Genomic DNA, 19344 nt, shown 5'->3' with positions numbered 1-19344 from the left:
TATTTTGCATAATTTTAAATCTACACTCACCTTCCAATTGACAGTGATGGGTAATGGTTTTCTTTATGCTTTCTGAAAAGTAATCTACCACCTGGATGAAAGATTGTAAACTAAGCACACTTACATGCTGGTGTGTGCCCCCCCTGGTCTGCTGTTCTCTTAGCTTCTTGTGCCATTGTTTTTACCAAACAAGGAATTAAAAGTTTGGTAAATGAGTCCAAGTGGCCCAGACTCAAGAGATCTTATTTGAGCCCAGAACCCCTCAGACTAGTTTGCATCATTTTAAAGCCTTTTTGGTAAAACACAAGGGCATAATAAACTAAAAGAAGGGCAGGGCACACACCAGTATGTAAGTGTGCTTGGTTTCCAGTCCTCAATTTTAGTAGATTTCCTTTAAGCCTTTAAATTTCTGCTTTGTTTTTACTTCGTACATTTCCTACAATATTAACGCCTTGAGAACCGTTCATTTTTCACTCCCCTCTATCAAGACTTTTTAAAATTTTTCTGTGTACAGAGCTGTATGTAGGCTTGTATTCTGCATAATAAATTGTACTTCTTAGTAATGTTATTTATTATTCTATGCTTTGTACTGGGAAGCAACAAAAACATTCTAAATATGGGGAAAACGGTGAAATTAATTTTTGTGTGTTCCTTTTTTACGGCTTTCACTGCACGCAACAAATAACACTTCTACGATTAGTGTCGGAGCAGTAGAAACTACAGTGACGTCTAAAACAACAGCAGTACTAGACTATTAAAAGTTAAAATAAAATGTAATAACTTCACCCACTAATAACATTCCACCTTTTGTCCCAGATATGTTTCATCTTTTCAATCACAGAAAACAAGAATAGTAGACAGTTCTTGATTATACAAGGTTATTGCAGTCGGGATAAAAGACCTGCACTAAGTACTTTAGTGACATATTTGCTGAAGTGAAAGCTCATAGGGGCTTTCACTTCAACAAATCTGTCACTAAAGTACTTTGTTGCTGAAAAATCTTCCGCCTTTGATTGCCCAATATAGACTTAATTTTTTCTAGCTGCTTTGCCGAAACTTCGCAGAACCCCAGACATTGAAGAAAATTGGAAACTCTCAAAGAGGGAGGGATTTAAAATGATACCAATAGGGTTATTAAGGGTCATTTGATTTTTTAAAAAATACATTGGCAAATTTTAATAAACTAAAAAAGGTTGCTGTCTTCAATGAAAATAGCACCACTTCTCTATATGGACTTACCTGGTATAGAAATATTACCCTAATTGGTGTCATTGCTACTGCAGTGTAGTAGACATATTTGTAAAATCATTATTTAAAATTATACAAAATTTTTTGATTAAAATTTGAAGTAATATTATTCTGATATTAATAGGTTACCAATTACACCATGAAGGTTATTGGGTCACATTTATCGTCACTCACGACATCATGGGATGCACTTAGACTAGAAAGCCTCACATTTAGCAAATAAATTCCTGCCCACCGACACAAGATAGTTTTCTGTATTTTCATGACTATAAAAATGGTAGATTCACAACTATGAATTAATAATACATGTGGAATTATATACTTAACAAAAAAGTGTGAAACAACTGAAAACATGTCTTATATTCTAAATTCTTCAAAGTAGCCACCTTTTGCTTTGATTTACTGCTTTGCACGCACTTGGCATTCTCTTGATGAGCTTCAAGAGGTAGTCACCTGAAATGATCTTCCAACAGTAGTGAAGGAGTTCCCATAGATGCTTAGCACTTGTTGGCCCTTTTGCCTTCACTCTGCGGTCCAGGCCACCCCAAACATATTGATTGGCTTCAGGTCTGGTGACAGTGGAGGCCAGGTCATCTGGTATAGCACCCAATCACTCTCCTTTTTATGGCATTTAAAAAAAAAACATTTGTATATGAGAGCCAATGGAGCAAATCTGTGATGTTATGGACTCATTATGTGCACGGCGTCTGCCTTTTATGAAAAGGATATGAAAAAGACCTTGATGAATTTATAAGTTACTTGAATAATTGTCACCCTCTAATTCAGTTAACTTTAGAACAAAATACACAAATTTTACATTATCTAGATGTGGAGGTTCAAGAAATTGGAGAAAATGATAAATTTGTCACCACTTTGTAAACTTTAATAACAGATAGGAATAATTTACTTAAATATGATAGTCGTCATGCACCTCAAACATTTAGAGGTATTCCAAAAGGCCAATTTTTGAGGGCACAAGGAATATGCAACACTGATGAAGAGTATAAAAACAGATGTATAAATTGGTCCAAAAGTTTGAAGAAAGAGGATACCCAAAAAGTGAAGTGGTTAAAGTAGGGATGGATATATTAAATCGACCCGTTGAGGAAGTTAAACTGCATAAAACTGAAGAACATAATGATAATGCGGTTTTTGTATCCAAATATGATAAACATGCATATGTGATTAAAAAAGTTATTCTAAAAAATTGGTCCATATTATCCCAAGATCCAAAATATGGAAAATTGTTTAAAGATCCCCTAGGTTTATTTATAAGAAGGATCGCTCTATTGCAAATGAACTAATTATGGCAAACATACAGAAAAAGAAAAAGTCACGTCCGACCTGTCTTTCTACAAAAAGAAATGGCACGTTCGCTTGCTTATCGTGTCAAAATTGTACAGGTATAATCATAGGAAATATAGTGAAATATCATAGTCAGGGAACGAATATTGACATCAGATGTTTCTTTACATGTGACACTCAATGTGTAATTTACATGCTAAAAAGTCCTTGTGGAGTAGCATATACTGGACAGACGTCAAAATTAGATCAAACAAACACAAATCTGAAATTAGACGTTATAAAACAAAAATTGATGAAGAGATTATTGTGTTTATGATTTTGTTTGTTTATATGTGCATTCTGGGGAGGAAGAAAGATTATATTAATTTTATTACTACTTATTTTAATCTTTTATTTTCTTTACTATGTTTTTGTTACCTTAGGCTTCCATAATGCAAAGGGTTTTGAAGGGTATAATCTTGTCTCTGTTTTTGCAGCTGGCATATATTTTTATGTTGAATAATGGGCTCATACATATGACAATGGTTTCCACAGTCGAAGAATGAACCGACTGCCCAAGCAAAATTTAGAGCAGGTCCTTTCCCTTTCAGTTTACGGTCTGGGAAGACTCTTCTCCTGTCATTGACATGTGAAGGGAGCTTACACTCCAATGAAATACAGAACATAAACAAGGAAACTTGGGCACCTTGTCTGTGCCTGCGTGCGAAAAGCATGCATTATTGTGCAAGAGGCCTTACAGACCTGGCATTTTTATTATTTGGACTGAACTATTCTACACTATAGGGCACATTTACTAACAGCAGTTCAAACTGCAATAAATGCAGGGGGTGCCAGATTCAGGATTTCATGACTGCTTCATGTCTACGATATGCCTGTGAGTGAGAGCATAGAGTTTGCCAAAATGTGGAGTGTGCCAAAGGAGACAGGTTTTGCCATCTCCACCTCTCTTTGTACCGATTGTGTATTGTTGCTGCTGTCTTGATTGTCATCCTCCAACAATTTATCTCCAACTCCTGTTGGTCATTCTCCAACTTCATGATGGAACTCTCCCCTGCCCATTTTGTGTTTAACCCATTTTGTAATAATTGCAGCCTCCTCACCAAGCGGTTTGCCTATTGTTCTGCAGCCCATCCCAGCTTTTATCAGGTTTACATTTTTTCTCCTGTTGTCTATAGACAAATATTTGGTCTTAGTCATGGTGATGAGATGATTGGCAGTGTATAAATTGCTTATTTTCCCCACTGATATCTAATAAAGATTTTTTTAACACATTTTCGGGGCAATATTATGATAAATATTCTTTTCTTACGAAAAATGTAAGATAATTTACCGTAACCACATAGGATATAACTCCCAAATTAGGATTTGTAAAGTTATTACAAAGTATAATTTGTCCTGCCCCACACAGCAAGCTGGAAAGTTACAGTATAAGTCCAAAAATATGATGATGAAAACTATTTCTCTAGGTATAATATGATCATACTTTAATTGGACCCTACTACAGAATGGATGCATATTGTCAAGGGAGATAGAATCCCCTATTGTCTTCATTTTCCTTGGAAGCAAAGAATATAAAAAGAGAAAGACTGGTTGTTACACATCCGCATGTTCCATGTTACTACAATGTTGTATTTTGCCAGACACAAAGAATATTTTAAAATTTTCCTTGGTTATTTTGGATCAATTTATTGAGATCAGAGAGCAGCAGGTAAGTAAAATATATGTTCTATATTCATATGAACATTAGAAGACTGAAGAAAGATTGTTTGACTATTGAAAGATTATCCAAACATAACATCCACAAAAAAATAAATATAATTAAATCACCACCTTTATTTGGTTACTTTTGGCTTTCAACAGCACCATTTTGTACATTTAATTTATGAATTATTTTTAGCAACTCTTAATTGGGAAAAATTGCATTTCTTTGGCTTTTTAATGTTTTTTTTAATCAAATTTGTATGCCTTTTATTTATTTATTTATTCTTTCTTTCTTTCTACTTTAATTTTAACTTAAGCATGATGAAAGTATTTTCATGTCACCAAATTTCTAAATTTCAATCTCTTTTTATTTTCATGACTGTTTGCACGTAGAGTCAATATTGTGCCATACATATAAGCCAGATTACAGTATAATGCCATCTATGTATATTTTTCAATAATTTCAAATTCCTTATTATTCTGTTATTAGTGGTCCCAATTTGGGGCTAAAATACACTTCACAACTCATGTAGTGCAATAAACAATAAACCCTTACTATTAAATATACCGAGATATAATGGCAAATATTTAAGAAAGATCTGAGGGCATTTAACAGCGAACACACTATGGGGGGCTAATAGAATTAGACCAAGGGTTTGTCCACTTTTATATAAATCTCTTCTATTAGACATGTACCTGCATGTATACATACCAGTGTTTTGCCTCCATTGAAAGCTGCAGCCTTTCCCTGTTTTCAGCACACTGCCCTCTGCATACACACAGCTGTAGTCTCTGTCTCTGATCCAGGGTGTCCTTTTGACTCACTAGCTCAATTTCTCTGGATCAGAGACAATGACAGGGAGAGGGAGAGGGGAAGCAGCAGGATGAGGGATACTCTGCTGCTGCAGGCTCCAAATATTAAGCAGAGCTCAGAAATGTAAAGAAAAAAGCATGCAGGGTCTGCACACAGTACAAAGGTAAGTAACAGAACTGTTGAATCACATGATGAACCTTCAGGGATTATTTACAAGGCAGTAAAGGCATATGGGCAATTTAGGTAAAGGAGTGGCCATCCCCTTAACAACGCATGATGGAATGATATGTGACATCTTGTTATGGATATATGGAAAAGGCTCTCAGTATGAGCCTTTTCCTTACATAAATGGAGTTGCACTACGCAGTACACTTCTGCTGCAAACACTAGCAATCACAGCTTGCCTCTATGGACTACTACTATCTGTTCTCCAAGGAGTCATGCTGTGATTTCATATGATCAGGTACACATATGGGATAAAGTACCTTACATGAAATCACCCCAGTCACATGATATGATGTGCTGAATAGTGAGAAGGAGGAATGGGATATGGGGAGGAGTCACCGGGCTTGGGAGAGCAGGACACACCCCTCCAGCCCAGTACTTGATTTTCTGTATTCCAGGTAAGATAACAAAGTTCATTTTATGTCGATGTGAGAAAATAATTTTTAGCTTTTACCTTAAAATTTCAGATTTTGGTTAAAAGGGCTCTATGTGAAGTTTTTAGCTTTTGATTAATAGGGTTCTATGGGAACCTATCAGTCTTCGCATTTGTGAAAAATGCGTTGGCAGGTTCCCTTTTAAAAGCTAAGATAATATAAACTCATTTCAGGATTTTGTGTATTTATATATTTATTTCATTGTAACTTTGTCTTCCTATTTCCTAATAGAGTTTACCTGAGAGCCAAGTACTCCTTATCTTCTTGTTTAAATATTTTTAATTTTGTGTTTAAATTTAATATTCCAATAATGTAATATAATCATAAAATATCCGAATAACATAGTTTGATTTACTTATTGTAATATTCTTTTTTGTTTTGTCATTCAAAGGTTGTATTCAAATCCAAAATGCTTCCTGTCAATAGAACCTTTGTCTATGAATTTTTCCTTCTGGGATTTGCACCCTTCCCCTTGTTCCAGCATTTACTCTTCATAGCTGTTCTTTTCACCTACATAATTTGTGTTTTTGGAAATGTTACCATTATTCTGTTAGTTAGAACGGAGCCTTCCCTTCATACCCCCATGTACTTCTTCATCAGCATATTCACAGTTTTAGAGATTATGTTTGCCTCAGTAACAATTCCAAAACTATTGTCTATCCTCATCCAGACTAAGAAGAATATCTCCTTCTTTGGATGTTTTGTCCAGATGTATGCATTCAATGCTCTTGGTGAAACTGAGTGCTTTCTTCTTGCATTAATGGTTTTTGACCGATATTTGGCCATTAATTATCCATTACGGTACTCCACCATAATGAATAGTCAACTGTGCCATAGATTGGCTGCCATACCCTGGTTTCTTGGTTTTGTTACCTCTTTTTTTCCAGCAATTTTTACTTTTCTATTGGACTTCTGTGGACCAAATGAGGTTGACCACTTCTTTTGTGACCTGGCCCCACTGCAAAATTTAGCTTGTTCTGACCCATTTACAAGTAATATAACTACTAGTGTGGCAGCTGTTGTTGCAACTGTTCTGCCCTTTTTTACCATAGTGGGTTTCTATATTCATATCATATATACCGTGTTAAAAATTGAAAGCAAAGAAGGTAAAACAAAAGCCTTTTCAACGTGCTCATCCCATCTTATTGTAGCATCTCTTTTCTATGGTTCTGCCATTATTGTTTATGTCAGACCTAAAGGCAGTCACTATGACAAGTTCCTTGCTCTTATGTACACTGTAGTAATACCAGTCCTGAACCCATTTATTTATTCATTGAGAAACAGAGAGGTAAAGAATGCCTTAAGGAAAAATATTACAAGGTTTACCAAGTTTCCGCGTTAACAAGGCATCAAGGTTTTATCCCAAGCCACGATAAGTCGGTTGACGTTACAATTATTATTTGAATGCAGTAAATAGAACTTAGCAATTTTTTATAGCCCAAATTGATCTAAATGTTATTTAAAACATGGGGTTCCCTTATTGCTTTGCAACTCTAATGTATTTGGCCCTGCAGAAGACCTCCTTGGGGGGCATGGGACCAGCTTGGGATTCATGAGACCTGCTTCGCCCAAAGAGTGGCCTCTTTATAGCTAATGAAGTCATATGATTGTTACCCAGCAGCACATTGTGAATACTGGTTACAATGTACAATGTACAATGCACACTGTAGTGCAACCATGCAACTTCTATGGGACTGGCCAAAAATAGGACATGTTTTGCGTTTTCCTCAGGGGCTCAAGACTCAGACAATGGTCAAAGGAATCCTCAGCTGTGTGCGTGAGCCCATAGAAGCCACAAAAATCACAACTTGCTTACCTGAGGAAAAAAGGGTTGTATGCATGAGGTCTTAGAATAAGGTATTTGAAGTTTTTCACAACAATAACCCTTGAAAATAAAATCTTAATAAATTTATATTGTTTTTTTTCTTATGACCATTAATACCTCACGGTACACGAGCTAGTAACTTTCCTATACTGATTAAATGGTGCAAGGACAGGAGTTTGACTAAAAGCAATGGAAGAAGAGAGAATTTAACAGTTGTGAAGATATTAACTGCAGGAGAATATATACATCCACATATCACCCAAATCCGTTATTGTGATCATTGTGGCAGTAGACACTTACTAACAGCAGAAAGATACACCCAAATGCAAATATTGTCACTGCAAAACCTAAAAAATTTACAGGTGTGTTTGAAGGAAACTCTAAATTGCTTTTGCTTTTACAGTAATCACAAAGTTAATATTACTAAAAGTGTCGCTATGGAATAGGTCTCCCCCCCACCACGATTAACGCCCTATAAAAGCACAATCCCTTCTCCTGGTCTACTGAAGATATAGTTTTTTTAAGCGTTAGGCTCCCGGCAGACCTAGACACGACTTCTGTATGTAACTATGGAGAATTTCTATGGACATTGCAGGGTGGTCTGAAAAACTGGACCTTGAAGCAGTTGACGTGGATAGGGTGGCTCAGTTGCATTAAAATGACGGTTCTACAGAGACTTCTCTACTTTCTCTAAACTATTCCGCTTGCCCTACTTGGACAGTTCTTCGGGAAGCTCCAAAAAATTATAAATCAATTCCTTTGGTCAGGGCTATAAATCAATTTCCTTTGATCTAGGCTAACTTTGATATGAAGGAAACTCCTAGGAGGTTTGGGTTTACCGGACTTTAAGGGTTATTACACTGCAGCGACATTGGCACGTATCTTGGACTGGTTTCATGCTTGACACCGGTGGTTGACAACCCTGACTTTCCTCCAGAATGCCTCAGTCATTTCCTCTCCCCCTGAGATGAGATAAAACTCTAACCTTTACCAGACTCCTAAATGACGCAAGCCTTCTTCCTATTGAAGAAGTGCTAGATACTGGATCATGTACAGGTAGAGTAAGATGGGAATACTTGCAATTAAGACACTTTTACAATGCCAACAAGGGTCATCTGAAACTCCACAGACCGTTGACTCCATTTGAACAACTGTGCACTTCACAGTCTTCAATTCTCCACTCCAGCTCTGCAATATAGGACCTGCTTCTGGATAACTGGGCCCTAGCTGACTTATCCTATGTTAAGATGTGGGAACTCGCACTTGGCAAATCCTTCTCTGAAGAGGAATAGTCCCAATCTTTCGAGCTCTCTCATACGCTCTCCCTATCAGGTAGGGCTCAGGAATCCAATTTCAAAATATTGTCAAGTTGATATTAGACTCCTGCGAAACTTAGTAGAATTTACCTCTCCTGTCCCAATGAGTGACAAGTGCAGACAAGTCCCAAGAACCATGACCCATATCTGGTGGGGATGTCCCTTATTGAGGCCCCGTTGGTCCAGGGTTATTAACTTCACTAACAGCCATTAAATTAAGTGATGACCCCACCACCCTTTTGCTGAACATTCTTCTGATCTCAACCAACAAATCTAAAAAATTTTAAAAAAACAAGGTTTCTTGTTAATAGCAGCCAGACTGCTGATACCACAACTGTGGAAGTCTACCAGGGTCCCATCTAGCTCTGACCTCCTCTAAGAGATTTCAGTCTTAGAAAATATATATTTGGATTGGCGCACTAGGTTGGGAACCTTTAATGAGTATGGTTAGTGTCGCTGGTATCTTTAGAAAGGTGACCTGCACCTAAACTACCAAGAGGTTACCGCAAAAGGGGCAACGAAAAGCATAAAAACATATAATTCAAATACCTGTGCCAGGTATTTGAATAATATGTTTTTAAGATTTCAGTCTTACACAGGATGGAAGAACTTAAAGCAAATTCCCATCATACCACCAAACAACATATAAGACCTGGGGGCCATGTGTCCCCGGATTTTCTCTCCTTTGCGTATGTCCTCTACCACATACCCACTACTGATTCCGAACCCGAGACGTTTCTCGCTGATGTCAGCACCCCTTCTCACCGTACCTCTTTCCTTCCTCCCTCCTTAATTTCTGTAAATATTGATGGGTGTTATCCCCCCAGCAATAAGTGGACTAATAGACTATTTGCTAATCTTGGTCCTAGAACCGCCTTACATAAAGCTAAGGAATTATATACTATTTGCACCCTATTATGCCAAGATTATTTTACTTTTGGATTAAACACTTATAACATGATTAACTTAATGCCATGAAACTGATATATGCTTTAATAAGTTGCATCTCATACGCCTTGTGACCAAATTAAGCCTCATATTACTGTATCCATCTTTCTTTACATCCCTGCGCCTGGGGATTGTTTGTATGCTTTGTTGTGCATTACACCTTCAGTGCTTGTACTTGTTTCTTATCTTGTTCAATAAAAGAGAATGATACAAAAATTTACAGGTGTAGTCTTCTGCTTAACACAAGAAGTCTACTAATGGAGACTATGGGGGTCATTTACTAAGGGCCCAAATCGTGTTTTTACGGCGGGTTACCCGAATATTTCTGTTTTGCGCCGATTTTCCCTGAATTGCCCCGGGTTTTTGGCGCATGCGATTGTATTGTGGCGCATCGGCGCTGGCGTGCACGCGACAGAAATCGGGGGTGTGGCGGATTCCGAGAAACCGCCGCATTTTAAAAAAAAAAAAGTGTCGCTGGACACGCGCTTACCTGCACTTGGCCCGGCTTGGTGAAGTCCAGTGAACTCCGATGAACTTTAGCGCAGCAGCAACACCTGGTGGACGTCGGAGGAACTGCCTTAGTGAATCGCTGGAAGACCCGAATCCTTCACAGAGAACGCGCCCCTGGATCGCGAATGGACCGGGTAAGTAAATCTGCCCCTATGTTTCCGTAGTGAACCCCTTGGGTGAGAGGTCACAGACTGCTAGATATGCTTCTACTACCGTGTTTCTCCAAAAATAAGACAGGGTCTTCTTTTATTCTTTGCTCAAAAAAAATGGGTTTAAGCTTATTTTTAGAGGATGTCATATTTATTACTGTGAAAAACTAACATTTCCCAAATGTCTGCTTTATATCAGCGTGACGTTTTATGCATCCTCTCTCTTTTCTAGGTTGTTAGCAGGTTCAGAATTGTGCTTGCAATTTTTCTCCTTTTTATGAAAATTGCCCAAACCCTTATTTAGAGGCTTTGAGAGGCCTAAATAGCAGTAAAACCCCATAAAAACTACAGCCTTCAATGTGTGAAAAATCCAGACTTGATTTTCCGAATCTGACATGTCTCATGGTAAATGGTTATAACTTCAGAACGCTATCCCGAACATATCCAGGTGATTTTGAGACTGTTTTCCCGTGACATATTGTACTTCACGTTAATTGTAAAATTTAAGTGATAAGTTTTGCGTTTCGTTCTGAAAAAAAATATTTCCAGACAGGAAATAAAACTACCCAAAAATCTTGCTAATTAACATTTATGGAATGTCTGCTTTATGGTGGGATGATATTTTATGCATCCTCTCATTTTTCTAGGATGTTATAAGGCGCAGAAATTTAGGTGTAATTTTTCAAATTTTTATGAAAATAGCCAAAACTCACATTTTGAGGGATAATAGTAAAACCCCATAAATTACTCCACTATATAAACTATATCCTTCAACGTATGTAAAACAACTTGTATTAAGTCTATTAACCCTTTAAGTGTTTCACATGGGTTTAAACAATATGAACCTGCGATTTAGAAACTTTAGAATTTTTTTTAGAAAATACAATATTTAGGCCAAACCTGATTTTGTAATGAATAAAATGATGAAATGCTCTGCAAAGTTTGATGCCCAATTTCTCCCGAGTGTAGCAATACCCCATATGTGGTGGTAAACTTCTGTACTGGCGCACAGCCGGGCATAGGATGGAAGTAGCGCCATTCACAGCAGATTTGTATTGTCACATTGTACAGGCTATAAAATTTAAAATTTTTTGGTAATGTGAGGGCTTATTATGTATGGGATGAGATACAATGTATAGATAAGTCATTTTGGGGGTCTACAGCTTATTCATGAGATGTTATTAACTATTTAAAGGGGGACACAAACAAAATCATACATTTTATTTGGGATTTTTAGCACTTTTTTCAATATTTTAGAAAATCGCATTGTTTTTACTGTCGATAAATTTTCAGGGCCATAACTTCTGTATTTTTCTCTTGACAGATCTGGTGGAGGGCTTATTTTTTGTGAAAAGAGTTGTTCTTTTCAGTCCTATCATATTAGGGAACGTAGCTTTTTAATCACTTTTTAAAACATTTTTTGTGATGGTTTTTGATGAAAGATTGTATATTACGTGAAGTTTTTAATGTTTTTTTCACACTGTGCGGGTTCAATATTGATTTAGATATTTTGTACAGTTTAATACGGACGCGGTGATACCAAATATGTACGGTTTTTGGTATTTTTGTGTTTTATATACTTTATTTGCATTTTATGTGCAACTGGGGAGATTATGGGACTTTCATTTTATTTATATATTTAATTATTATTATAGAATGATTTTAACTTTTTTTTTACATTTTTTACACATTCCATATTTGGGCTTGAATAAGCGTTCATCCGATCGCTTGTTCAAGCCCATACACTGCAATATTGCAGTGTACTATGCAAATAACTGAGCATGCTCAGTTACTTACAACCGTGTCCTGCCAGGAAGACGGAACCCGACGAGAAGAGAAGCCAACAGCACTTGCCAGACCCCGGGGCTGCGGCAGGAGGGATCAAATCCCCCGGTAAGTGCTGGGATCGCCCAGAGTCTTTCGAATCCCGGTTGTTAGTAACATCCCAGCCCGACATTGGCACCAGCGATACCCAATGTCCTGAAATCTACTTCTGACGGGCCGCCGTAGAAAGGCGTCAAGTCAGAAGAAGTACCCTTAATGACCGCCATAAAAAGCCAATAGGGCGATCATTTAGGGGTTAATTCCCCTTCCACACTTGCAAGTTTGATGCAGTGAACTCGCATCACACTCACAGGGAGTGCTTCCTGGATCACCCAGCCCGAACACTGCAAACCAAAACTGAACTGACATGCTGAGTTCAGTTCAGGGTTGCGTCGTTTAGTCTGGGAGATGCAGGTAGCACTCGCTGCGAGTTCAGCGCATCAATCTCGCAAGTGTGGAAGGGGCCTAAGATGTGTGTTAACCCTTTAGATGCTTCACAAGTGTTAAAACATTGGACATATGGGGGACTATTTTTTTTTTTGTAGATGAGATCCGCATTTCAGGTACATCATTTCCAGAAGGGTCTCAATAGCTAATAATCAGATTTTATTAACTCTTTGTTGGTGGTGGTTAAAAAAATCACTAATAATGTGTTATCTTCATTCTATGGGTCATCACGGTTATGGTGATATAATCCATGTATTTAGCTTTTTTATGGTTAGCTTGTTTTGTAGAATATAGAACTCATTTTGTGAGAAATTTGCTTGTTTTTGCATCGCCCTTTAACAATGGGCATGACATTTATATTTTTTTGTTTACAGAACTGTTTTATAGCTTATTTTTCGTAGGACAAGCTGTACTTTTTCTTGGTATCATGTCGGGATAAATGTTACTTTTTGATCACTTTTTATGCGCTTTTAATGAGGTCAGATGTGAAAATTTCATTATTTTTGCACGTTTGTTTTCCGTTTTTTTACGGCGTTCACCGTATGGGTTCAGTGACAATTTAATTTTATTGTAGGGGTGGTTATGGACTTTTTGCTACCCAATATGTTGTGTTTTTTTAGGTGATTTTAATTTTTTTTATGTTTTATTTGATTATTGAATGGGATGGGACTTCAGGGGACTTTTATTCTTTTTTTAATAATTGTTTTAATTACACTTTTTTTTAACTTTTTTAACTGTTTTATTTTGTCCCAGAATGGGAACTACCCACATCCTATGACGTAGAATTATGTCAGAGTGCGGGAAGGGGTTAAATATATAATCATAACTTTGTCTTCTGGAACGTCATCATTGATCTCCAAATCTTGAATTAGTGAATTTCTTGTGCATCTATTGCCTTTAGACTCATTGGAGGATTTTTATCATACATTTATCATGTGCTCATGTGCTCTTGCGCAGCGCAATACATCAAGAGGCTTCAGAGACGGGGGCATGTGTAGCGTTCATCTCTAAACCAGGCCCTGCCTGTTGTAGAAATAAACGCAGTCGGCAACATTCACATGTGAAAAGTAAGTATGGCGCTCTACAATCGCCACCAACTCCAAAGGGATGAACGGGCAGCCCACACATGCGCGACCAGCTGCTCCAGGTCATCTCATGGTGCGATGGGGGTACATCGGACCTCTCGTGATCCCTAAGGGTGCCATTACTGCGACCCCCACCGATCAGCAAGTTAGGCCCTAACTTGTGGATAGAGCCTAACTTGCATTGTGGGAAAACCCCTTTAAGGAAAATAGGGATAGCAATAAACATTATCATTTAGATACATCTGATTGTAAAGATTGGGTTATTCTGATACAACCTGGCTGGTGTGGGACACCGGACCAACTAATATTCATTAATGTCTTATCATTTATTGTGAAGGTGTCTTTGAAGGAATACTTGCGGATGAGCAGATCAATGCATTTTTAAAATATTTTCGGGTTACCCGAACCACCACCACTAACACCTACCCCAATCGTAGGTGCAGGTGTTAAATGTCTATTAAAACATGTATTATGTAAACTAGGTTACATTTCTACAATCAGTAGACCTGGTCTTTTGAGATTTCTTATAATTTGATATCATTTGTTCAAAATATCCTATAAATCCCTTATGGTTATGTCATGTGACAGGTCCCCAGTTTCTTTAACCCCTTAAGGACGGAGGGTTTTCCGGCTCATTTCTCGCTCTCCAACTTCAAAAATCCATAACTTTTCCATTGTTCCGTGTACAGACCTGTGTGAGGACTTATTTTGTGCGTAACAAATTTTACTTTCCCGTGATGTTATTTATTTTAACATGCCGTGTACTGCGAAGCTGAAAAAAAATTCCAAATGTGGAAAAATTGAAAAAAAAACGCACGTGCGTCACGTTCTTGTGGGCTCAGTTTTTACTACTTTCACTCTTCGCTCCAAATAATATGCCTACTTTATTCTTTGGTTCGGTGCGATCGCGGTGATACCAAATTTATATAGGTTTTATTGTGTTTTAATACATTTTCAAAAATTAAACGAATGTGTACAAAAAAGAAAAAAAAATTTTTGCCATCTTCTGACGCTAATAACTTTTTCATACTTTGGCGCACAGAGATGTGTGAGGGGTCATTTTTTGCGAAATGAGGCGACGTTTTCATTGCTACCATTTTGAGGTCTGTGCAACATTTTGATCATTTTTTATTTCATTTTTTATGTTATGTAAAAAGGTGTAAAAGTCGCATTTCGGACATTTGGGCGCCATTTCCCGCCTCGGAGGTCACCGCCGTCTGTAACCGTTTTTATATTTTGATAGATCGGGCATTTTGGGACGCGGCGATACCTAATATGTCTGTGATTTTTACTGTTTATTATGTTTTATATCCGTTCTAGGGAAAGGGGGGTGATTTGAACTTTTAATATTTTATTAATTTTTTTTATTTTTTAAACTTTTTTTTTTATTTTTTTTTTCACTATCTTTTAGACCATCTAGGGTACATTAACCCTAGATGGTCAGATCGCTGCTACCATATACTGCAATACTTCTGTATTGCAATATATGGCATTTTTGCAGCACATTCATTACAATGAGCCACTGGCTCATTGTAACGAATCTGCAGCTGCCAGATAGCCTCGTGTCAAAAGAAGACACGAGGCTACCATGGCAACCGATCGCCGCCCCCCGATGACGTTCGGGGGCGTGGCGATCGGAAAAAAGATGGCGGCGCCCACGCAAGCACCGACCGCGGTTATTAGCGGTGGGGGTTTTGTGCAATATGCAAAAACCCCCACCTCTGTATGAAGAGGACTCAGCCCGTGAGCCCTCTTCATACATCCCTTATACCTCTGCGCCGTAGAGCTACGGCGCAGAGCGTTAAGGGGTTAAACTCACAATCTTTATAATAAAAGGGAGATTATCAATCATATATTAAATATTACCGAGCTACAGGGGATGATTTTAAATTTTTTTAGAGACTATATTTATCAAACTAATCAAGTAAGTGGAATTTTATAGATATTCTCCAAAATTGTATTGTATTACCCAGCATAGCCGAGTCCAGAAGTACTACTAGTGCAAGTGAAAAACATCTAAGGTGGCGCCATTTTCAAACTAAGGATAAAAATTAAGACTCTTACTTTACATTGCATCCTATTACATCAATTTCATTTTTTTTCTTTAAGGATTTGTTCACACATTCAGAAACAACAGTGATCATACTGACCCAAAGAACAAAGGAGAGGTGTCATTTGGGGCTCAGAGAGAAACACATAAAATACAAGAAAATGGTGCAAATATGTTTTTTTACCAATTTCACCTCCTTTTGTAAAAAAAAAATTCTCGCTTCACAGTAGACAACATGGAACATTAAATACTGTTACTTTGAGGTACAATTTGTTGCATAGGGAAACAAGCTCACACACAGCTCTGTACATGGACATGTGACCATGGACAGATTTATGTCCACTGGAAGCAACAGTGAGGAATTGATACAGAAAGTATATTGGAAAATTGTACAACTTTTTATTATTCAAATAATAACCTTTATTTGTTAAAATGGGAATACCCATTAAAGGGTGTCCAGTCATTTGGAATTACTGCTGGTCCAGCAAGTGCGTAGAAAAGTGTAAATGTTTGAATTTGAGGAAGGAAGAAATGTAAAAACTGTTTATATCTCAGTTTGTAAAGATTGGGTTTCCTGATTCTTGTCTTAATGCCTTTGGTTGCCATTATGCAGCATGTCTCCTGGAGGCTCCGAGAAAGGGGGAAAGATCAATGTAGAGGGTGAGGAAATGATATATGCTTCTTAGAGGTATGGCCTTGAAGCCCTCTGAGAGGAATGGGGGCCAGATGTCCAACTTTGATAGAAGGGCAGCGATGCCTGTTCTCCTAAAGCTAAGGAAGTTGAGCTCCTGCTAAAGATGGGCTTCATGGGCTTGGAATTTATGCTTCATTCTCCTCTAGTGCACAACTGAATTTATTCCTCCTCTATAGATGCGGCATCCTCAGAATGGCAAACTGACCTGGAGTCTGGGCATGAGAATGACAAAGCCAATATTGACACTTCTGAGTCAAAAAATAGGTGGACAAATTCCTCTTCAGAAACTGAGGAAAAAAATGAATCTAACACATTCACCCAGGATTTCGGGACCCACTCTGTTGACTCCGACGTCCATTATGATCACCAGCATTAAACAAACACTCCAGTCAAAGATAATTAATTAAATAAAGTATGGAGCAGGGCCTGAAAGGAGGAGCAGGACTTATTTTCATTGCATTCCTAGGTCATTGCTAAAACCTAGAGTCATGCTCCTCATAGTATCATAGTATATAAGGTTGGAAAAAGACACAAGTCCATCAAGTCCAGCGTATAAGAATTAAACAAATGTTTAATGGTAGAACCACCTCTCCCTTAGGCCTAGGGCAGTGATGGCGAACCTTTTAGAGACCGAGTGCCCAAACGACAACAAAGACCCGCTTATTTATCGCAAAGTGCCAACACAGAAATTTAATTTGTGATTTATACTCCCTGCTCTATCACAGTTTTCATTGATACCAGCCCCTGAGGACACCAGAAAAGCAGAAAATAGTCCCAGGTACAGCTGTCACTTTAATATAGCTCTGTGCACAGCAAGTCCTGGGCTGTCTGGGACTGCAGGAGATACCTGGAGTCAACTCTGGTAATGGCCTGAGTGCCCACAGAAAGGGCTCTGAGTGCCACCTCTGGCACCAGTGCCATAGGTTAGCCATCACTGGCCTAGGGGATTCCCCCTGCTTATGGCGATGGTAGAACAGCCTCTCCTCTAGGTGTAAAGGATGTCCCCTGTCTATGGTGATGTTAGAATAGAAAAGAACGTAGCACACATCCTATGATGATTTTTTCGATTTTCTTTTAATTCATATCATGTTATTTACAGCTCCACCACAAAATTTTAAAGAATCATATATTGTAACAACAGATCATAAGATTCCTTTTAGCGACGTTTCGGTCTGAATCGACCTTTGTCAAGCACGATCTGCAACTGATGTAGAAAGTAGAGCATGGTTAGCATTTTGGTATATAGATATATTGATATATACATTTGAACGATTATATTGGACATCATGAATGAGTATGTATGGGAGAGAATGTATAGTATTGCTGGTATACAAGAGGTATATGTCCGTAGTAAATGTTTAAACTTATCAAGTGGAGTAGATGTAAAAAGGTGGTACAAACTGACCAAGAGTTATGATGACATCATCTTATCTATATGTACTTGTAACAGGGTTATAAAGGAGACAGGAGATAGGGAGAACAAGATGATCTATATGGATGTTATATGTAACAAGCCCCTGAAAGGAAATGGGAGGAGAAATGGTAGAAAACAATCAATGGGGAAAACAACACTGAAGGCAAAGGCACTGGGGAACAAGGGGCGGATACTTACTGGAAGAAGTAGCTGTGTGTGGGCTCAGGTGGCAGCAGGTGGGCCGGTGCCTGTGTGTCTTGTGCCTATAAGCACGGACTAATGGGGGCCGGGCCAGTGAGAGCGCACGGCCGTGAGACCGGAAGTTCGGTCCGCGGCTCGTGAGCCATTCCACTGCGCATGCACGTGGAGGGCGCGATCACGGACCTAAAGTATCAGGTCACTATGGAGACGCGCCGCACGGCACACATGCACATCGGAGGAGCCGCGGTCCACATCCCCAGAGTCGGGGAAATTTGCAAGAGCACGGCTCTTCACTGGCCCGGCCATAGTGTAGAATAGGAAGAATATGTATATAGGCATGTTGACTATTTAAGTGTACAACATAGGGTGTTCTATGAGTTGTATAGGTATAAAGGGATGTGGGATGGATGGAGATGTTTAAATGGGACTGAGTAAAGAATTAGCAGGATGGTATATCAGAGTGTGTATATAAATAGTGAATCATGTAAAGAGAATAAAGAGGAGTATGAGATATAGGCAGGAGAGATATGAGACTATTAGGGTATATTTAAAAGAGAAAGCCTCTTCAAAGATCATAGAGGCATGGTTAGGAGTGGGTAACTGCAGTGAGAGATGAGTAATGGTTGCAATGGATACTATAATGTATGTTAATATTACTATAATATGTGTATACAGTTACCATTAACCACAAATCTATGTGTAGGGGTCAGTCCCATTGATCATATCCACGTATAATCTATTTTTTCTGAAAAGCAAAAGTAAGACAAATTAGAGAAAGAATCATCCTCATAGTCAACAAATATACATTACATGAAAGAATATATTAAGAAAATGATCGGTCATAGGCACGATTGAGTCCCGTTGGTTCAATTGTCTGAAGAGTATGTATCCAGTATGCCTCTCTCTGGCATAGAAGAGCCGCACGGTTTCCTCCTCGCCTTGGCATTTCAATTTGTTCAATTACCTGAAATAACAATTGCGAAGGGTGGTGGTGGTGGGAGTTGAAGTGAGCTGGTACACAAAGTAAATTTTGATTTGTATGGATGGTGGACTTATTTTTACTTATTCTGTCCTTTATTGGGGTGATTGTTTCCCCAACATATCCTAGTCCTCATGGGCACTTCAGCAAATATACCACAAATTGAGAGTTACAT

At 38.2% G+C, this 19344-nt stretch overlaps 1 protein-coding gene across 1 annotated transcript; it reads left to right on the top strand.

Annotated features, from left to right (window-relative positions):
• The first annotated feature begins 6136 nt into the window (after positions 1 to 6136).
• LOC140070125 (olfactory receptor 10AG1-like) lies at positions 6137 to 7069 on the top strand. Its single transcript, XM_072116459.1, has one exon. The coding sequence runs from the start codon at positions 6137 to 6139 to the stop codon at positions 7067 to 7069; it is 933 nt and encodes a 310-aa protein (XP_071972560.1).
• The last annotated feature ends 12275 nt before the right edge of the window (positions 7070 to 19344 follow it).

This window comes from Engystomops pustulosus, chromosome 7 (assembly GCF_040894005.1).
Source record: "Engystomops pustulosus chromosome 7, aEngPut4.maternal, whole genome shotgun sequence".
NCBI lineage: Eukaryota > Metazoa > Chordata > Amphibia > Anura > Leptodactylidae > Engystomops > Engystomops pustulosus.
Note: the sequence above shows the minus strand (reverse complement) of the source record. Positions and strands in the feature narration are given on the sequence as shown.

Coding starts and splice junctions, on each gene's coding strand:
- LOC140070125 (XM_072116459.1), top strand. CDS start 6,137: ATGCTTCCTGTCAATAGAACCTTTGTCTATGAATTTTTCCTTCTGGGA.